This window comes from Protomyces lactucae-debilis (assembly GCF_002105105.1).
Source record: "Protomyces lactucae-debilis strain 12-1054 chromosome Unknown BCR37scaffold_6, whole genome shotgun sequence".
In the NCBI taxonomy this organism is placed as follows: domain Eukaryota; kingdom Fungi; phylum Ascomycota; class Taphrinomycetes; order Taphrinales; family Protomycetaceae; genus Protomyces; species Protomyces lactucae-debilis.
The window spans coordinates 320231-338643 of record NW_024467998.1 but is presented as its reverse complement, the minus strand read 5'-3'; the positions used below and the strand labels follow the sequence as shown (position 1 = coordinate 338643).

The 18413-nt window shown below is 51.5% G+C and overlaps 5 protein-coding genes and 1 non-coding gene across 6 annotated transcripts; 4 read left to right on the top strand and 2 right to left on the bottom strand.

The window, feature by feature from the left end:
- The first annotated feature begins 240 nt into the window (after positions 1–240).
- On the top strand, positions 241–312 carry BCR37DRAFT_t14. Its single transcript has one exon. It is a non-coding gene; the product is annotated as a tRNA-Pro (tRNA).
- Positions 313–2112: 1800 nt separating this feature from the next.
- BCR37DRAFT_265601 (Alpha/Beta hydrolase protein) lies at positions 2113–4122 on the bottom strand. Its single transcript, XM_040866749.1, has one exon. It carries the CDS (start codon positions 4017–4019, stop codon positions 2520–2522), a length of 1500 nt encoding a protein of 499 aa, XP_040726399.1. The 5' UTR covers positions 4020–4122; the 3' UTR covers positions 2113–2519.
- Positions 4123–7795: 3673 nt separating this feature from the next.
- BCR37DRAFT_386548 (uncharacterized protein) lies at positions 7796–9568 on the bottom strand (the record flags this gene model as incomplete). Its single annotated transcript, XM_040870450.1, has 1 exon — positions 7796–9568. The coding sequence occupies one exon, from the start codon at positions 9566–9568 to the stop codon at positions 7796–7798; it is 1773 nt and encodes a 590-aa protein (XP_040726398.1).
- Positions 9569–12358: 2790 nt separating this feature from the next.
- Positions 12359–14662, top strand: BCR37DRAFT_412814 (WSC domain-containing protein; the record flags this gene model as incomplete). The annotated part of the gene is made up of 3 exons (XM_040872237.1): positions 12359–12571; positions 12614–12644; positions 12693–14662. 3 exons carry the CDS (start codon positions 12359–12361, stop codon positions 14660–14662), a joined length of 2214 nt encoding a protein of 737 aa, XP_040726397.1.
- A 240-nt stretch (positions 14663–14902) lies between these two features.
- Positions 14903–15907, top strand: BCR37DRAFT_265261 (uncharacterized protein). The gene has a single exon (XM_040866746.1). It carries the CDS (start codon positions 15178–15180, stop codon positions 15814–15816), a length of 639 nt encoding a protein of 212 aa, XP_040726396.1. The 5' UTR covers positions 14903–15177; the 3' UTR covers positions 15817–15907.
- Positions 15908–17321, top strand: BCR37DRAFT_265260 (uncharacterized protein). The gene has a single exon (XM_040866745.1). The coding sequence runs from the start codon at positions 15999–16001 to the stop codon at positions 17184–17186; it is 1188 nt and encodes a 395-aa protein (XP_040726395.1). The 5' UTR covers positions 15908–15998; the 3' UTR covers positions 17187–17321.
- The last annotated feature ends 1092 nt before the right edge of the window (positions 17322–18413 follow it).

Below are 18413 nucleotides of genomic sequence, written 5' to 3'. Positions count from 1 at the left end.
AACTAATCCCCTTATAAGGACGGTCGAGCACCTGCTTCACAAAAGGAATTGCGGCAACAAATCTATCCACTTTTGGACCGCTGCTGCATGCACGTCGTCGCCATCCGGCAGTTCAATGAAGAAAGAAGCCATGAACTGGATAAATCCTACATGTTCGTTGGCATTTGGCTGGCTTACATAAGCAAAGATTGGATCTTGCCTTATAATGTCCTAAAGTTTCTGGCCCCGAACCTCTTCATTGCCCTTGTGGTGTAGCAGTAGCATGCGCCTTTCGGGTAGGCGCGGTCCTGGGTTCAAATCCCAGCGAGGGCCCTTTTTTTCCATGTTCAACATACTTATGGAAGAGTGAATGCAACGACAAGCAAGGCAGCAACGCAAGGAAAGGCTGCCAACTTTGGTAGGACCTTGCTACTGTTTAAGCGTGACATCTCACATAGTCTCATCAGATTGCTCCGTTCTCCTGTGATGAGACGCACAAGCTCTGTCATGGCTATCAAAATTGCTGGCCAATACTGCAGAGCAACTCCTGATCGCTGAAGACACAAGCCAAATGCCAGTCCATCGAAACTGCAGGCTGCTGCTACTGCTGCGAAAGGACTGCTGCCAATCAAATTGAGCTGTAGCATACAGTATTGCAGTTTGTCTTTGCTCCAATAGCAATGGGCCCCTGAGCTGCTCATCGCGCGTCGAAATTGCTACGCTCATTGGCCCCTGTCGCCAAGGGACTGCATGTCAAGTGTCATTGTCATTTGTCAACAATGCTAGCCAGGCTGAGCCAGCCAGGAGCAAAATGGCTAGAACAGCCACGTCAGCATATTAGTTGCTTTTCAACCCGCTCTGCTGCTGCATCCAGCCCAAAGATACAGACATCACCCACATCAAATACAACACTTGTCATTGAATACAAAAGCAAGACGCTGTTGCACAATAAAAGCGGTTGATTATCAACTTGAGCTCCCATTGTGTCCAGATCAGTAGGGGCACATTGCGGTATGAATTTTCCCTGCTTGCCAGCACTATACTAACATCATAGGGAACATTTCACTATAGAGCAATACGCTGTGGTAGCTATTGTTGATCTGCTGTTCCTACTTTTAAGTTCTCACACTTGATCAGTATACGGAGAACAGTCAAAAACTTGACTCCACAAATCAGCAGTACGGTCGGGTGACTGCATGGGCACAGAATGGTATGGAATTCATGGGATCGCCATTTCGGCTTTGCTAATATCATTGAAGATCGCTTGCCATTATACTGATTGGCTCGACTTACAAGTCATGCAAATTAGCTTGATGCCACATTGAAAGTGCTTTGATCAAGCGCCAGGCCGAAGGCAGACTACACAGTGCTTCGCAAAATTTGAGCAAGACTGAAGCCAATCCTTGGATGGAAAAGACTCAGTGGGTCTCATGTCTTGGAGGTCATCCTCGCGATGACTTCAAGCACCATCAATCCTAGGGCATGTCATGCAGCTCAGCTTGATGCCACATTGAAAGTGCTTGATGATGTAAAGCGCCAGGCCGAAGCCAGACTGCACAGTGCTTCGCAAAGTTTGAGCAAGACTGAAACCAATCCTTGGCTGGAAAAGACCCAGTGGGTGTCATGCCTTGAAGGCCATCCTCGCGAAGAATTGCTGCACTTCTGGAGAATCTAAGTGATGTGCAAGATGCCATGCTACACGCTCTTGAAGGACGTTTGAGCCGCATTCTCAAGGCTGCCAACTATGCATCTCGCGAGCTCGATGATTACACGCTGAGAAAAACGGTCGACACGATTTAGCTTCATCAAGAGAATGTCAAAGCTCTACCTATCATTCACGTCACTACCCGCTGAGGAAAACGGTCGACACGAGTACACTTCGTGAGAGTTTGCTCTATATGATTGATAGGCAAAGCCTTCACGTGCTCTTGATCTTGCACATCACTTAGATTCTCCAGGAGTGCGAGCAAATCATCGCGGGACTGACCTTCCAGGCATGAGACCCACTGGGTCTTCTCCAGCCATGGATTGGCTTCAGTCCTGCTCATACTTTGCAAAGCTCTGTGCAGCTTGACTTCGGCCTGGCGCTTTACATCCTCAAGCGCTCTGAGTGTAGCATCCAGTTGGGCTGCATGACTTGCCCTGGCATTGACGGCGCTTGAGGAATGCAAGTCAGACGTCGGACTGGTCGCAACACCATGAACGACTTCAAATAAGCGACCAGGGGTTCCACTGCGGCCCAGTTGCTGATCAGATGGAACAAGTCACTTTGCCTCACGACGATATTTGAGCAAGACCTTTTGCATCAATTGCAACAATTGCTTTCGTCTTGGCGCTTTGATTACAACAGCTGGATTACAGCGTACTGTCCATATTTTAGCAAGGATACGCGTGCTAGTCCTATTACGTAACAAGTAGTCATGCTCGATGGCTCAGGCCATGCTTATATTCAATTATAGTCTACGCTCTCCTGACCAATTGCAATTGACATTTGCCCGAATATTTGGAAGAATTCATGTTATTTTGCGCATCACTCGAGCTTAGACCTTGAGCTGAGGATAGAAATTCTGACAGCCTTCGTTATATGACGCACTCGCGTTGAAGGTGACACCTGCATTCGTAAGCTGAATGAGAGACTTGCCTGTCGTATTGTACTCAGGCCAGCCATACTGCGTCAAGCCTTGTGCTGGGGATTTTGCAAATGCCGACCAACCACCTTGAATCGTGCTGCTAAGATTTCGCTGCTCGGCGGTGACATTTGGCAGCCCAAGGAAGTTGCCAAAGACAAGTGGCAACTCGCTGCTGTGGTACACGCCAAGACTTGCCACCAAATTGATGTTCTGCGGGTATCTAGCCAGGTAACGGTACTGCCAAACAGGGACACTTGCATTTGTGCGCACGTGTGCCTGAAGTGCCGTCACGCATGTGTAGACTTGCTTCGTCAGGTCTGCCGGTGTGATTGGGTACGGGTACAATCCCGTGAGAATGGTGCCTTCATTGTCGTTGGTCCCGACCAGCATTGGAATGCGCGCATACCGGCCAGTACGTTGCTTTTCAAGGTACTCTTGCGTAGAAAAGACGGTGAGGTTGTCAATTTGAGGCTGGAAGACATTGTTGAGTGAAGTGAGATTGTTGACGGCCGCTCGAATGTTTGTCAGGGGCACTTGTTGCATACAGGCGAATTGCTGAGCCGTGCCATTGGCGGTTTGGTTCAGCGGACAACCTGACGCATTGGCAACCACATTCCACGCCTGCAACTTGGCCGTCGAATTTGTAGAAGTACGGTTGGCCAAGGAGATTTCCGAGCCAGATTGAAGAATGAGACCGCTGGCAATTGGGTCAAACTCGTATGCATACTGCCATGTAGCAATGGAAGCAGAACCAGCACTCTCGCCATGCAGCGTGATACGTTCAGGATCGCCACCAAAATGACGGATATTGTTGTACACCCACTCGACAGCGAGTCGTTGGTCGTATAGACCGACGTTAACTTGGTTTGGAGGCACTTCTGGAGCACCAATGGGAAAGCCTAGGAGATTCATCCGGTAGTTGAATGTACAGTAGATGATGTCGTCGTTATTTTGCACCCAGGTCGAGCCATTGTACAAGTCGGCTGCACTTCCACCGAAACTGAAGGCTCCGCCGTAAAAGTAGACAATGACGGCAGCGGGCTTGCTAGAGTTCAGTCTCTCCACCGAGGGCGCCCAAATGTTGAGTGAGAGACAGTCTTCGCGCTCGGTAAAATTACCAAGTGTACCATTTGTCAAGGAGTTGAGTGCCGTATAGCTTGCACCCTTGTTTTGAGGACAGCCTGGACCATACTGAGTTGCGTTGAATGTGACGTTCTGCGGTAAGATGCTTGCTCGCCGAGGAGGCCTGAAGCGCTCGGGCTTCGCACCGAAGGGAATGCCTAGCCAAGCACGGACACCAGTGGACTGTGGAATGCCTTTGAATGTTCCAACATTGGTGGTGATGGTCAGTGAATCATTGACCGCTGCCAAGACAGCAGAAAGGGAGGCCAACACCGTGAAGACCTGCATAATTGATGGCGAGGTGTTGTAGATGGGCCAGCCAGCCTTTGTATCTGTGTGCCTGGCTACCCTTCATGCGTGCGACAAAGTGTGAAGTCATCGTCTGTTGTCGTCTCGTAGATGGCAGATGCCGTTCATATCCGGAGCCTTAATTCAAACTTTAATTGCCCCGCGTTCTCGACTTCCACATTAGGAAATTCCGGGGAAGCTAAACTACATCATGTCTTCATGCCCTGTGAACTGTGGTATAGCAGGCTTTGCAGCTTTTGCTAGTCGAAGAGTTCAAGCACTTGATCGGTCTACGTCTGGCTAAGGTTAAGCAAATAGCTCCCGATACGCAAGAATTGCTTCTAAAGCCACGCAGTCATAGTCTAGATATTGTAGCATACCATCTAAGCCTACGTAGTAAGTTCGTAGCACGGATAGCATCGTGGACAGCATCTCTGCTGCCGCGTCTCATCCTTCCATTCGCTGAAGCGTTCCAGGCTTACCTCTTAATCATCAGACGCGTGCTTGCATGCGTGCCTCTACACTTCTTTAGCAAGATTACTATGGCAGCGTCATGCTTGATGGGCTCTTCTACCATTGATAGACTAAGCGCTGGCGCTGGCTCCCTCCTGCGCTGAATTTCCATCATGAATCGTAGTAGGCTGCCCAGTGGTGTTGCTGCTGTTCGATGCCCCTTGTGAGAGAGCACTCATTTGTGTAACAAACTGAGCTTGTCCAGTCGCGTTCTGAACAAGCATCTCGCGAAGCCGAGGTAAAGCTGACCTGCCTTGCATCACCTCGGCGCGCCTGACTGCTTCAAGTTCAGGTATACCTTGCTTCTGAGCGAATTCCTTGACTGCGTCGATGAGTAGGCGTCGCGTGAAGAAGAACTTCTTGTGTCCACCTTTTTCAGGTCGCCATTTGGCCCCATGCATTGACTCCAGGTCGCGTATGGAAAGACCGCCATCGAGTCCATGGAACCATTCTTGCCAGGCATCTGTGACCCTAGTGACACTTCGGCTCATCTTTGGCAGCCGTAGTGCCTCTTCTTCATCTCTTTGCCGTTTGCGACTCCTGGCTGTCATAGGTGCAGTCTCAGTTTCTGTGGCATGATCAAGATCAAGTTGCATAGTACCATCGACTTGACCCAAAGCTGCCGTCGGCTGAGGCGGCGAAGCTGACGACAACTGCAGGTTAGGCAGCTCCAGACCAGGATGCTGCAGCTGAATGGTCATGCGAATACTGTTGATCATACTGTTGAACATTGGCACAAAATTGTTGATCAATTCTTGGTCTGAACACGCGGCACTCCTAGGTGTAGTAATACTTGCGATGCCCGCAGTAATGCGTGCCATACCCGCGACTTGTGTTGCCTTGAGATCATTCAGTGCAGCTCCAACTTCCTCGAGCTCAGCTCTAAGCGTCCCGATGTCAGCCCGCAGAGCATTGATTGATTGCGTCTGTAATCGTAGCGCTTCAGCAACAGCTGGCGCAAGTTTGTGCACGAGCTCCGCTTGAGGGTTCACCTCGGCCGACATATTGGCAATGAGAGTCGCAGCCCATGTAGAGAACGCATCGTTGTTGAAAGGCGCATGATGCTTGAATGGGTGGTCTGGATAGTCTTTGAAGACAAGGACCATGTCCTGCAGCAGAACTACGCGTAGGTAGAGCAACAACTTGTGAAAGAGCTTCGCTTGCGAACAAGGGAGTTCCACCTTCTCGGCATCACCAATGCCGAAGTCATCGAGCCACGGGAAAATCTGCTTCTGAAGCTCCATGGGAGGCTCTCGTACAGCACGAGAAAGATGATAAGACTTGCCGTCACCGTCTGGCGAGAAGCCTGCTTGTGCTCGAATGAAAGAAATGGGCAAATGCTTCGAAAAAGCCTGTTCGAGTGCGCCAACCTGCCAACCTCCTGCTCGACGCATAGCCTGCTCTTGTACTCCACTGATCTCGGCATACTGTATGCCGGCCTTTCGACCAATGTGAGCGAAGGATCTTCCCGTGTAGCCACATGCGGCTAGGACAGATTTGACAACCTCGTGATGAGCGCCGTAGGACATCTCGCCGTTGTTGCTAGTCTTGCGCGACAATAGCAGCTTGGTATTGTACCATTCTTCAGGCCTTCCCAGATTAGGGGTCGCTTCACCGGATATGTGAAAGCGAGAGAACAGATACGCCGCAAGAGAATTGACGACACACATACTCCAGTCCTTGTGGCGCAGAGCGCCTATGATTCCCAACTTGTCACCTTTCTTGGTCTTGGAATAGTCAGACATCAGAGTCACAACATTGTAGGGCTGCATTCCCTCGGTGGTGTACTCACTGAGACCGAGATCACACAAATCTGCTGCACGGGTATCATCGCCTCTCAACACCGTGGAGTGGCGAAGATTGAAAATGAACCTGTCCCTGATTGAAGTTTTGCCGCCTTCGCTTGTAGCTTTCAATAGGTGAGCGTTGCAAACTTTGTAGTCTTCACTGGTGAGCTCAATGCCAAGACCACCTGATTGATCTTCAAGGCTGGCTCGCTTCCTCGCTGCCTCCTCAAGACTGCGCTGCTTCAGTAATTCCGCAACAAGCCCTTGAGATTCCGCTGGATGAGGCTCTTTGCTGTCTTCCCTCTCCCTCTGGTAGGTCCAGAGAGCGACAATTGCTGCTTTTGCCATCTTCATTGCACCAGCACTCACTGTTGCCTTTTGACCATCTTTGTTGGCCTTGCCGATCTTCTTCTCACGGGTTTGGAAGTGGGTCATGAACATGTGAAGCTTTGATGTTGTTACTAAATGGCGCTGCGACACGTCATTCACCATCGAGTAGCGAGAGTCGCACCACTCCTTGAATTCCTTTTGATATAAGTGGTAACTTGTCATTGTATTGCGAGAGCGAGTCTCATGAGATCGTGTTAAGGTACGCTGTTCAGCTGCTTCATTCTGTGTCGCTACTGCGTCCGGAGTGAGAGGCTGTTGCGAAGGCTGTACAGCTGAGTGGCCGGGCAGAGCAGAAGCGGAGATGACAGTCGTGGAGGCCACAGCAGAAGCAGACACAGAAGTAGTATTCACAGCTGTTTCATTTGAAGCAGCAGCACCAGCAGTAGTAAAAAAAGGACTGGACTCAGAGACGGCACGCGTATCATGCGCGGTAGAAGCGTCGGGCAATCCGCAGTGAGTCGCCTCACTCAGAGCTGAGCCAGCTGCCTCGCGCGCAGCCATTTCTTGGCCTATCGTCGCGATGATCTCCTCGTTTGGCAGACCTCGCAGGTTTGATCGAAGAACGGCCATTGTGCACTCCTATTTGCTTGCTGTCTCAGCGACGTTTCTGTGCATTCGAAGTCGCGCGTAGGCCTTTTCGCGTTCAAGGCGTGACAGCAGGCGCGGCGCGTAGCCTCAAAGCAAAGACGGCTCCGCAATCGCTTTCGTATGGTTCAAACCTTCTCTCGAGACCTATATCAGAGGACATACACAAGCCATGCATAGCGAAATCTGACCCTCTGGATTGATTGCGCGATTTTGAAGCATCCAGCTTGGCACCTTTGGCCTACTTGCACCCCGCTGTCACTGCTTCGAGCGCATCGTCAGCTGCAGAGCGGGCCTTCATCACAAAAGAAGCTTTCTCAAGAGAAGATATGCATATGGGGCGACATAGCAGTCTTTTGAGCACAGATGGAGTCACAGTTACTAGTTTCAATAGCCGCGAAGCCATCTCCTCAAAGACTGCTGTCTTTTGTACTGTCAAGTGTTGCATAAATAGGAAATAGGAAAGCATTAAACCTTGTATATAAACCCACTGTCAACAGCTTACAGCATGATCACGCTCGCAGCCAGTGCACAAAGACCGGCGATCATGGCAGGTACGGCCTTGCTTGCCGCGCCAGGAGATGCAGGAACTCCAGCTGCAGCCGCGACCGCAGCGACACCAGGTACTGCAGACGCTGGCACGATGACACCAGCGACACCAGCAGCGCCAGCAGCTGGCAATACAGTGACGCCCGCAGCATTGACGGAAGGAACCACAATGGTCTGAGTGGCAACCACAGTCACGGCAGGCGCCGCGTTCACAAGCGTGACAGCGCCGGTACCAGGGAGAAGTCCAGCGCCACCAGCAGTAATAGCCACATAGCCTGAAACAGTGGTCAAAGTCGTGACGGCAGATCCACCAGAGACGACAACAACAGGAGCAACTATCGTGACGACATTGACAATGACGGGTGCCACACCGCCCAGAGCAGGGGCACCAGACACGATGGTTGCGCCAACAGGGCCAACGCCACCAACAGAGACAGCCACCAGAACGTTACCAATAGAGACCACCACAGCCACTTGACCAGGTCCAGCAGCTAAACCATTGGCGCCAGAGCCAGGGCCCAAGAAGGGAAGACCATTGATGAGAATCTGAACAGCAATGACAGTCTGCGTCGTGCCAGGAACAGTGAGAGTCACTGTACTCGTGACCGTCACAGGCGTGCTTGCAACGGGTGCAATACCGTTGTTGCCACTTTGCGACGACGAGGCTGCCACAGCAGAAGACGAGACAGGCACCGTCGGAACTTGTACTGACCCCGAGCCCACCGCACTAGAAGAGCTGCCAATAGGAGTGCCTGTGATGGGAACAACGTTTAGACCAGCAATAAGCGTGCCACCAGGGCCAAGACCGACGGGAAGAGAGGCCACTTGACGTCGACGACGACGCATGAAGGGTGTGAATTGTGCAACGAGGCTGCCAGTCGCAAGTGAAAAGTAGCCCGGCTGGATACCTTGACCAGTAGGAGGCGGAGGCACGAACAAGACAACATCATAGTTCGGCGATGGTGGCGCCTGAAGTTTCAAGTAGGCCTGTTTGCCACCACAAGCCAAAACACCATTGCTGTCGATGGTGATAAGAGATGCTGCAAAGGTTGCTGCTGGAGCAAGTGTGATCACCGTGTCAGAGCATACAAGGGGCGTGCCTGCCGCAGAAAGCTGATAGGTCGTGGTAGCGGTGGCCGCGGGCAATGTGGCGATAGGAGGAACCGAGACCGTTACAGGAGCTGATGAGAAGACAGCCGTAGGTAAGGTGCCTGAAGCTGTCGAAGGAGCCGAAGGGGATGAAACTGCGGGTGGGACTGTCGGCACAACGACTGCACTCGTTGAGTCAGATGTAGGAATCGTCGGCACAACGATAGCGCTCGTTGAACCTGTTGCAGCAGGAGTGGTGGAGACGACTGTGGTGCTTGAATCTGACGCAGCGGTGGTCGAGACGCCAACTGTGACGGAGACATCTGTTACAGAGGTAGGCACGCCAATTGTTATGCTCGATGAAGTAGCTGAAGTAGACGACGTTGCCACAACAACATTTGAAGAATCGAGGGGTGTTGTGACGTCCGAACTAGTCCCGGCAATCATATTTCCACTGCCGTCAAAGCCGATGACAAATTCATCAGGGGCAAATTGACGCTTCCTTGGTAAATAGCCGCCTCGCAGAGTTCCGCCAGAATAAAGAAAGTAAGCTCGAGTAGTACCTGATGTCCCAGTGTCAACATACGACACTGGGAAAGCTTGCATCCTGATTGACTTCGCAGATGTAGAGGTCATCACAAGAAAGGTTGCGATATCGCCTTTACATCTCAGAGTTCCTTGCGCATCAATCTCCAATGCATCCGGTACCTGAGTGCCACCGGTGGCGGCATCCTCGTATGGGCGCAACGTCAAACCTTCCCCGGGTCCGTTACAAAAGACTCCGCGTCTGTTTGGTAAAAAACCCGCGGGATGATGGTCGATTCGAATGGTCTGTACTGGCTGAAAGGGTATGTCGGCTTGAGCCTGGGTGTATGCGCTAAGAAGCAGTGTAGCGAAAGAGGCGACGAGTCAAGGTCTCATCTGAAGTGAACAACGAGTGTATGTAGCTTGCCGAGGAGCATTGAGCAGAGGAGGCTTCTTATAGACTGCATCCAAGCTGCCAGGCGCTTTCTCCTTTGGCGAGTCTTGCAAGCATCTCGGTTCTGGCAAACATTGAAGCTAGCTCATCTGTGATAGTACCAAGTGAAATGATTCTGCACGCAAATCTGAGACAAGCGGCTGAAAGGTTCACTTTGCGCCGACTGAATGACAGGCCATCAACACGGCAAGCTAGTCTCCAAGCGATTCGTGAGAGCCAAGTCCCACCGATTTCCAAATACATGGGATTGGAGCATATGAGAGTTCAGGTTTATGCCAGACTTCATCCTCGAGCCCGACTTCTACTGTGATAGAACGAGCATCTGCTAAACGCTGACCAATTGATCTTGCCTTTTGGCAGGAGAATTCGATTCGTTGATGCAATCAGCGATGTTGCAATTGACAGGTTGAGTCTTTCCAGAAATAAGCGGGGATCACCTGGTTGGCCTTTGGGGCTCCAACATTCTAGAAGCGTAGAAGGCGGCCTGTGCCGTCCTGACTCAGAGTTCGTAATAGTCGTAACCATGAGAAGTCATTCGAGAGAATGACAAGCCGAGAGCTTGACCCAATTAGGTGCTCAGTGCAAGTAGCGAAGCAGCGAAATCAAACATCACCTGAGAGGCTGCGACGTGGTGCGTAACCGTGCGGTCGCTTTGAATTGCAAGCGTGTCGCGCTTCGAAGTCGTTGATATCAGGGTTAGGTTACGGGCCGTTGTGTTTCGGTTCAGAGTCTCCAGGAGCGAATGCGGTCTGATAATGCAAGATCAACGGGCCAGGTGGCAAGATAACGCAAGCGACACGAGTTACCGCCGCACCGGTCGGCGTCCCGTCCGCTCAAGATCGGCGTAGATGAGCTTAAGTTGGCTATACTGAGTATACTCAACACCATTTAGGGCACAAAAGCCTTGTTTTCTATTTTGAGCGTGGAGCATTCCCAGCCGGCTCGTCGTCCTGACAATCAGTGCTTGTTCTGCAGCTGAGCCGACCTAGCCAGCCGCGGCGCAAATGGCAGGAGCGGCTGAGAACTTGAGAAGCCAGGACTCAGGACTCAGCGAGGAGCCGCAACTTGCAGAACGGTGAGTCGGCGACAGCCCCGGACTCTCGACGCATCGCGATCATAGAATGGAGAAATACGCAGGAGCTGCAGAGACGCAAGACAATCATCATGTGCGACCGCTCTCTTGATGAAGCAGCATGCATTCTGTCGAGGACGAGTCTGTTTCATCAATGGCTCAGAATGCTTTGAATTGAGGTTCCTGGAATTTGTCTTTACTGGTCTTGGGCTATGAGCTATGGCGAAAGCAGGCTAGCGCTGATGAAATCAGATGGCAGGCTTGCAAAGGATCTCGATGGCCACCTGGCGCAGTATATTGACAACAGATGCGCTTAGACCCTTAAACCCGATGTGCTCATTGTACTGCCACCCTCACTGCCACTGCCACTGCCTGGCAGTGTGACATGGGCTGACAGATAGTGACAGTACTTTTGATCTCCCTGAAGAGTTGCGAAAGCCAATTGCATACTTGGTAGGAACATCGCCAGCATCTCAACTCTCAGAAGAGATTCTCGGCTTTCAGCCGTGAAGCTTTGTATCGTGTAATTGAGACACGAGTAGTTTCAATATCGATGTGCGCAATTCGACGGCACAACGCATTGAAGTTAGAATATTATTACCAACTTGGAAATTGGGAACTCCGCTAGTAGCTCAAATTGCTTGCCAATTGCAACAACAGGAAGGGCAAAAGAAGTTTCTTGTGCGTGCGCTTGCGATAGCGCTCATTTGCAACTACGACGGCTCAAAGGAGCCTAAGACAGTCGGTTTTCATCATCAGGCCATATTTGGGGCGGGGACATCTGCCGTGATTCACAACTCTATCACCGGATGAAGACATTCGGGCGGAAGACTCTTTCACAAAGTTGACCTTCGTTGCGGTCTCATCCTGTTGGCGCTTGCTTACTTCGACATCAAGGTCGAAGACTCAACACAAGTTTGCAGAACGCTCTACGTACATCACGGCACATGCCGCAGCGTCCCTCAAGCTTCAGATGACGCGCCATTGTTTTTGGCTGATGTACAAATTTCCCGATTCGGCTTCTGTGCCGCAATATCAACAAGAACAAAATCGCGTCTACTCACTGTAGCCAGGGCTCAAGTAGGCCAATGCGCATATACATTGCACAGTTACGTCTCCTTGAATAATAGACAGTCTTTCGGGGGATAGACAAGGATTGAAAACGTCCAGTAGGAGCATCAATTGAAATCGTGAGGACGCGTTCAAGAACAGCTCGCAACACCACCGTTCTCAGCGACCCAGAGAGGCGTCTTCGCTTTCTTCTTTACCTGGATCTGTCTCTCAACACACAGGCAGGTATAACGACATCATTCACTGTCCTAGCAAGATCATCTCGTTCACAGCTGCAGGCCCAGGGCGATTGACTGACTCTAGAATGGCCATGGCAATCAGAGCAATCCTTTCACTATGTTACATCACAAGTGTCGCGGCTTTGTTACCTCAACCATTTTGTGCACAAGATGCGCCTCCCTACCAATCTGTTGCTATGCACACCTTCAATGCCAAATTCCTTGACAAGCCTGAAATGACTTATCTAGTCTGTCGGGATTTCTGTGCAGGCTCCGAAGCCTTTGGACTGACCTTTTCAGTAAGCTGCCAACTGAACGAGAATACCTATTGACTTTTCTAGAGCCAGTGCTTTTGTGCTGCCCCCGGACAAAGTAATATGCTGACAGCTTCGCTGACTGCTTGCACTGGACCATGTGTAGGAAACCCAGCCGAGACATGTGGCAACTACGAAGCTCTTGAAGTCTATCAAAACTTTGCGATACCACAGGCGATAAATGAGGGTTGCTTTCAAGACACCAGTGTAAGAGTACTGCGCCGAGCATTCTTCAGCAGTCCCTCTATGACACCTGACTTGTGCGTTACCTTCTGTGTTGGCCGGGGTTATGAACTTGCAGGACTCGGTGATGGCGGAAAGTGCTATTGTGGTACAGCAGCCGACCCTGTCAATTTACAATCCAGCTCTGCGACCAATTGCAACGCACCCTGTTCCGGGGACAGTTCTCAGACCTGTGGTGCGTCCTTTGCATTGAACGTATATTCTGTGGACAGTCTCCCAATTGTCACCTCGACAAGTAGCTCAGCTGCAAGCCCAAGTACGAGGAGCACTTCCGAGTCAGTAATGAGTACTTCGATGGTAACCACATTGTCGAGCACATATGGACTCTGGTCGAGTAGTTCGACATTATCAGCTTTGCCGAGTACTTCTGCCATACTTACCCTGTCAAGCATATCTGAACACTCATCGAGCAGCTCAATGCTATCAATCTCATCAAGCACTGTCTCTACCAACTCATTGATCAGCAGCGAGAGCACTCTGTCTTCGTCTTCAACCATTTCAATCACAATCAGTACAAGTCATCCAAGCACAGTCCCTCAAGTACCAGCAGGTCCGACCACCGCCATACCGTCAGTTCCATCTAGCCTCGCACCAGTATCATCGAAATCGTTCTTGCCTACAGAGGTACCCTCTTCGTCGAGCTCTTCTTGCGTGGTAGCCGATGTTACTCTGCCTGTTGCTACTGCAACCACAACATACCAGTTCTCTGCGTCCGGCAAGGCTCTCATCTGCTCAGGGACTGTAGTCACCCTCGCTCCATCTGCGACCTCCGCGCCATCGCTCATTACAATTGATAGCAACAGCGTACTTCGATGTGAGGGCAAGCAAGCCTACCTCAACTCACAGTCGACCGCCGGCCCAACCTATGACATTGTGATATATGCCCCTCCGGCTCCAGGATGTCAGGGAATAGTACCTGCCTTCTTTTCTTTTGCCTCCGGGAGTCTCACAGCACAATTTACTCCACTAACGCGTCAACAGCGTCGTCAAATGACCACTCTGGCGGTGGGCCTCGGGCCCGCGAATATTCTCGTAGCGGGACCCAATTCGGCTCCCATAACGGGCACTGCTATTGGCAGTACTGGAGCTTTCACAGGAACGTCGAGTCTGATTTCAGCTTCAGCGCAGGGGCCATCTATACCGATCTCTGCAGCCGGGACTGCGACGGTCACGAGTACAGCGACTCTCACTGTTCCTGGCACGATGCAGACCATCATTGCTGTTCAGATCTTCATCAATGGTCTCCCCTTCTTGGGCCCTGGCTCTGGCGTCAGTGGTTTAGCTGCTGGACCTGGTCAAGTGACTGTGGTGGTCTCTATTGGTAACGTTCTGGTGGCTGTCTCTGTTGATGGCGTTGGCCCTATTGGCGCAGCCATCGTCTCTGGTGCCACTGCTTTGGGCGGTGTGGCACCAGTCATTGTCAATGTCGTCACGCTGGTTGCTCCTGTTGTTGTCGTCTCTGGTGGATCTGCCGTCACGACTTTGACCACTGTTCAAGGCAGTGTGACTATTACTGCTGGTGGCGTTGGACTTCTCCCTGGTACTGGCGCTGTCACGCTTGTGAATGCGGCGCCTGCCGTGACTGTGGTTGCCACTCAGACCATTGTGGTTCCTTCCGTCAATGCTGCGGGCGTCACTGTGGTGCCAGCCGCTGGAGCTGCTGGTGTGCCTGCTGTCATCGTGCCAGCGTCTGCCATTCCTGTCATCGCTGCTGCCATTGTAACCCATTCGGGCTCGACTTCAGCCACTCTACCTGCATCGTCTGGTGCAGCAAATAGACTTGTATCCGTGGTGCTCACTATGTTGATGGCGGGCCTTGTGGTTGTTGCGTAGCGTGGCGGAAGGTTTCGAATGAAGCCCCCAATTTGTCTGCTCAACGAAAACTCAAAGAACGATATGTAGGCAGCCAAGATAACGTTGTGCCACTATGTACAACTACCAAATGTCCCTGTATTGTGCACCTCGACTTACGGTTGTCTCCTGCTCATCTGGTAAAACCATAGAACATCGTGCAGCCAGATCCTGCCTGGACTTCAGATTTCAAAAGCCAAAAAAGGAAATTCTCAAAACACACTCAACTCAACGACACATATGTTGTCATGACCGGAGTCGCCGTTCTGAGGATTCCAGCAGTTCGGTGCTTTCACTTTTCCGTTCAGCAGATGCTCATATCCCGTCTTCGATATGAGTCATAACGATTTTCACAAATTCCCCTATCAAGCTCGCTCAATTCGGAGCTGCGAGTGCCATCTGAGGGCATTTTGAGTAATGTTCCTTCCTTAGTGTCCTCTGCCTGAGTATAAGAGGATCGTTTGCGCACTCCTTCTCGCATTCTCAGCACACGACTTATGCTTTTCAACTCGTTCCTGAGTCTTCTTGCTATTGGTGTGGCTGTTGCAGACCGAGTAGTGGTTTACTCGGATCCGGTAAGCGGTAATGTAAACGAGGGATCTCTAGGCTATGCCTACAAGCAGGTGTCTGCAACATACACCGCAACATCTTCACGGACCGCAGTCACCTTTTTGACGCGGCACGATCCTCGTTACTTCTATTACGATGACTTTTCCTTCTCCGTTTCAGGCCAGATCAACGGCACAATCAACCTACTTGCCAACCCAGGTTTCGAGTCTGGCTCCTTCTCTCCATGGGTGCTTGTCGGACAGCAAGGCTTGAGCGCAGCTGCCCAGGTGACCCGGTCGAGGTCGCACACTGGAGTCTGGTATGTGCGGGATGGTGCGGTCGGGGGTATTGATGGTGTTTCGCAGTTGGTGGACACAATACCAGGACAGCTCTACGATTTTTCTTTCTGGATAGCTGCTGATGCTGGTCGTCCAGCGCTGGGTCAAGTTGTTCTGTCCTCCTTTGATCCCCAACAATCTCGCTCCCTGGTACGTCTGATTCTGGTGACTCAAACTCTGATCGCATCACCAATACCATCACCGTGTCCGGTGGTGCTCCCGCTGGGCAGGCCATTACGATCTTCTTAGGCGACGGTACACAGGTTGGCACCACTACGACAGGACTGGACAATACCTATTCGTTTCGGGTCAACACAGCAGGCTTCCCCGCCGGCAACTTGGTCTTCACAGCCACCACAACTGCCGGTGGCTTTGAATCTGCGCTTTCAGACCCATTGACGGTGCAGTACGTGCCTCCAGGTACTTACACAATGAATGCTGCAGTCAGTGGACGGACATCAACGGAGGTGTCTATCACAGGCAGTACGCCGTCGCAAATGAATCGCTTCTTGACGTACACTGTCATGGACGGGAGCAATCAACCCATCACCGGTACTGCTGCATCAGACGGGTCGGGCCAATTTGCCTTTTCGTTTACAAGCACAAGCGCAGGCTCTGTACGGATCGACGGATTTGACATTGCTGGTAACCCCATGCAGACTTCAGTGGTCTACAGTGCTTTCGTTGCACCTTCTACCACAAGCTCTTCGTCAGCACCGCCATTGACGAGTGCGCCCCTCAGCCTTGTTAACTCGTCGACCAGTACTCAAATGACTAATCAAACCACGGCTCAAACACTATCTCGACCCTCGACAGTGCTAAACATCACTGCAACAGCGGTCCCATTCATGAGCTCTGCCTCTCAACCGGGCATCGGAAGCATTGCACCCATCCCCGCCTCACCTACGACCGTCACAAGTACTGTAACAACGACGGTGCATGGTCCAACGCAGACTGTCGTGGCCCTTCGACTTTTCGTCAATGGCCTCCCGATCCTGGACGCTGAAGACAAGAGTCTCACAGCAGGCAGTGGACGGGTCACTGTGATTGTGTCGATTGGCAAGGTATTGATTGCTGTTTCCGTCGATAGTGTTGGACCTGCCATTGCTGCCATCATCTCTGGAGGACCTTCTCTGGATGGACTGGCACCTACTATCGTCTCACTCATCGTGGTCATGATTCCTGCCATCAGTGTGTCCAGTAGCTCCAATGTTACCACCACGACAACCGTGCAAGGCTTTATGACTGTCGTCACTGGTATTGCTGGAGTGGCCCCTGGTGTCGACACTATTCCAGCTACTACTGTTGTTACCACACAGACAGTCCTTGTCACTTCACTCGGCTCATCTGTGCCGACCGTCTTGCCAGTTGTGGGTATCGCTGGAGGCATAGGCGCTGTTGCCCCAGATTCTCAAGATTCTGGTACCTATGTTGCAGCTGGCCCCGTTTTGACAAGTGTCGTGTCCAGGCCAAGCCCAAGTTCTGCGACACCAACAACAAGTGAGCCAGCTAAGACGACAATTGCTGTGCCAGCATCTCTTGGAGGCGCCGAGCGATGCTCATCTGCCATGTTTGCAGGTATTTTAGCTTTGGCGTCCTTGCTGCTTATCTACAAGTAGAAGCCATAGCGGAGGATCATATGAGTGTAACATATCAGCTCAGAACTCTGCCCATCTGAAGTCTGTAGCTCTGCACGTGCTTTGCGGCCTAATCTCGCTCGGCTAAAGTCTGATCTTGGCTCATTGCTCATTGTTCGAGTAGAATTGTCAGCCCACGCGTCGACTGCATTTGCAAGACCTCCAGATACTAACTATTGTACTAGCCAACATGGCCCTTACGCAGGAATTGAGTAATGCTGTCGAAGAAGACAATGACCAAATTGCAAAACTTGCGTGCACCGTATGCAAACGCCGAAAACAGAGGTGCGATCGAGTGCGCCCAAGTTGCGGCACTTGCACCCGATTGAACCATGAATGCCTGTACGTCGACGAGCGGAGTGGTGATGAGCGGCGCCCGAGAAAACGTAAACAGCTTGCAAATGGCCATGCGCCAAGTCTGATATCGGAGTCATCGTCGCAACAGGCCTCTCCAGTCGGCTTCGAGGACATGAATAAGAGACCTTCCGTGACTGCAACGAGCAGTACAAGCCTGTCGCCCACAGACCTGGCAAATTCAATCAGCTTACCCGTCATGCCCATCTATCCCGATGACTCGATCGCAATGCATCTGCTTGATCCAAACGAATTTGGCGTCGAAGACAGCGCAAGGCCTCTACCAAATCTTGGCATGTCGGCCATGGTTGACTACAATAGCCCAGCAATGCAATTCTACGCCGCTCATGTCTATCCCTATTTACAAATTGCAGCGCCTGGCTCTCAACGTCTCGAAACTTCGTCCCTGCTCTACAACGCTGCACAAGTCTTTACGCACCACGAACTGTACACACCCATCCGACTCGAACTCAACCTAGCTTTGGAGAATCAGCCTACCCTGACGGTCCTGCAGGCAAACATATTGCTGTCTGTTTATGAATACATGTGCTGTCGCCTTGTCGCCTTTCAACTTCGAACTGCTGCGAGCATGCGTCTGTGCAAGCTTTTTCAAATCATTCCGTTCAAGCGCCACCGTTTCGAGGAGCATATGACCAAAAGCACCATTCTACGACGAGCGATGACAATCTCAGAGACAGAAGAACGAATACGTACGTATTGGGCCGCACTCAGTCTTTGCAGACTTGCTGATCCGCGTGGGACTGACCTTGTCGTTCAACATGGCTCTGATGGTGCAATCGTGCCTCGACCTCCAACTGGACTGCCTGATTTATTACAACAGATGCAGGCGTGGAC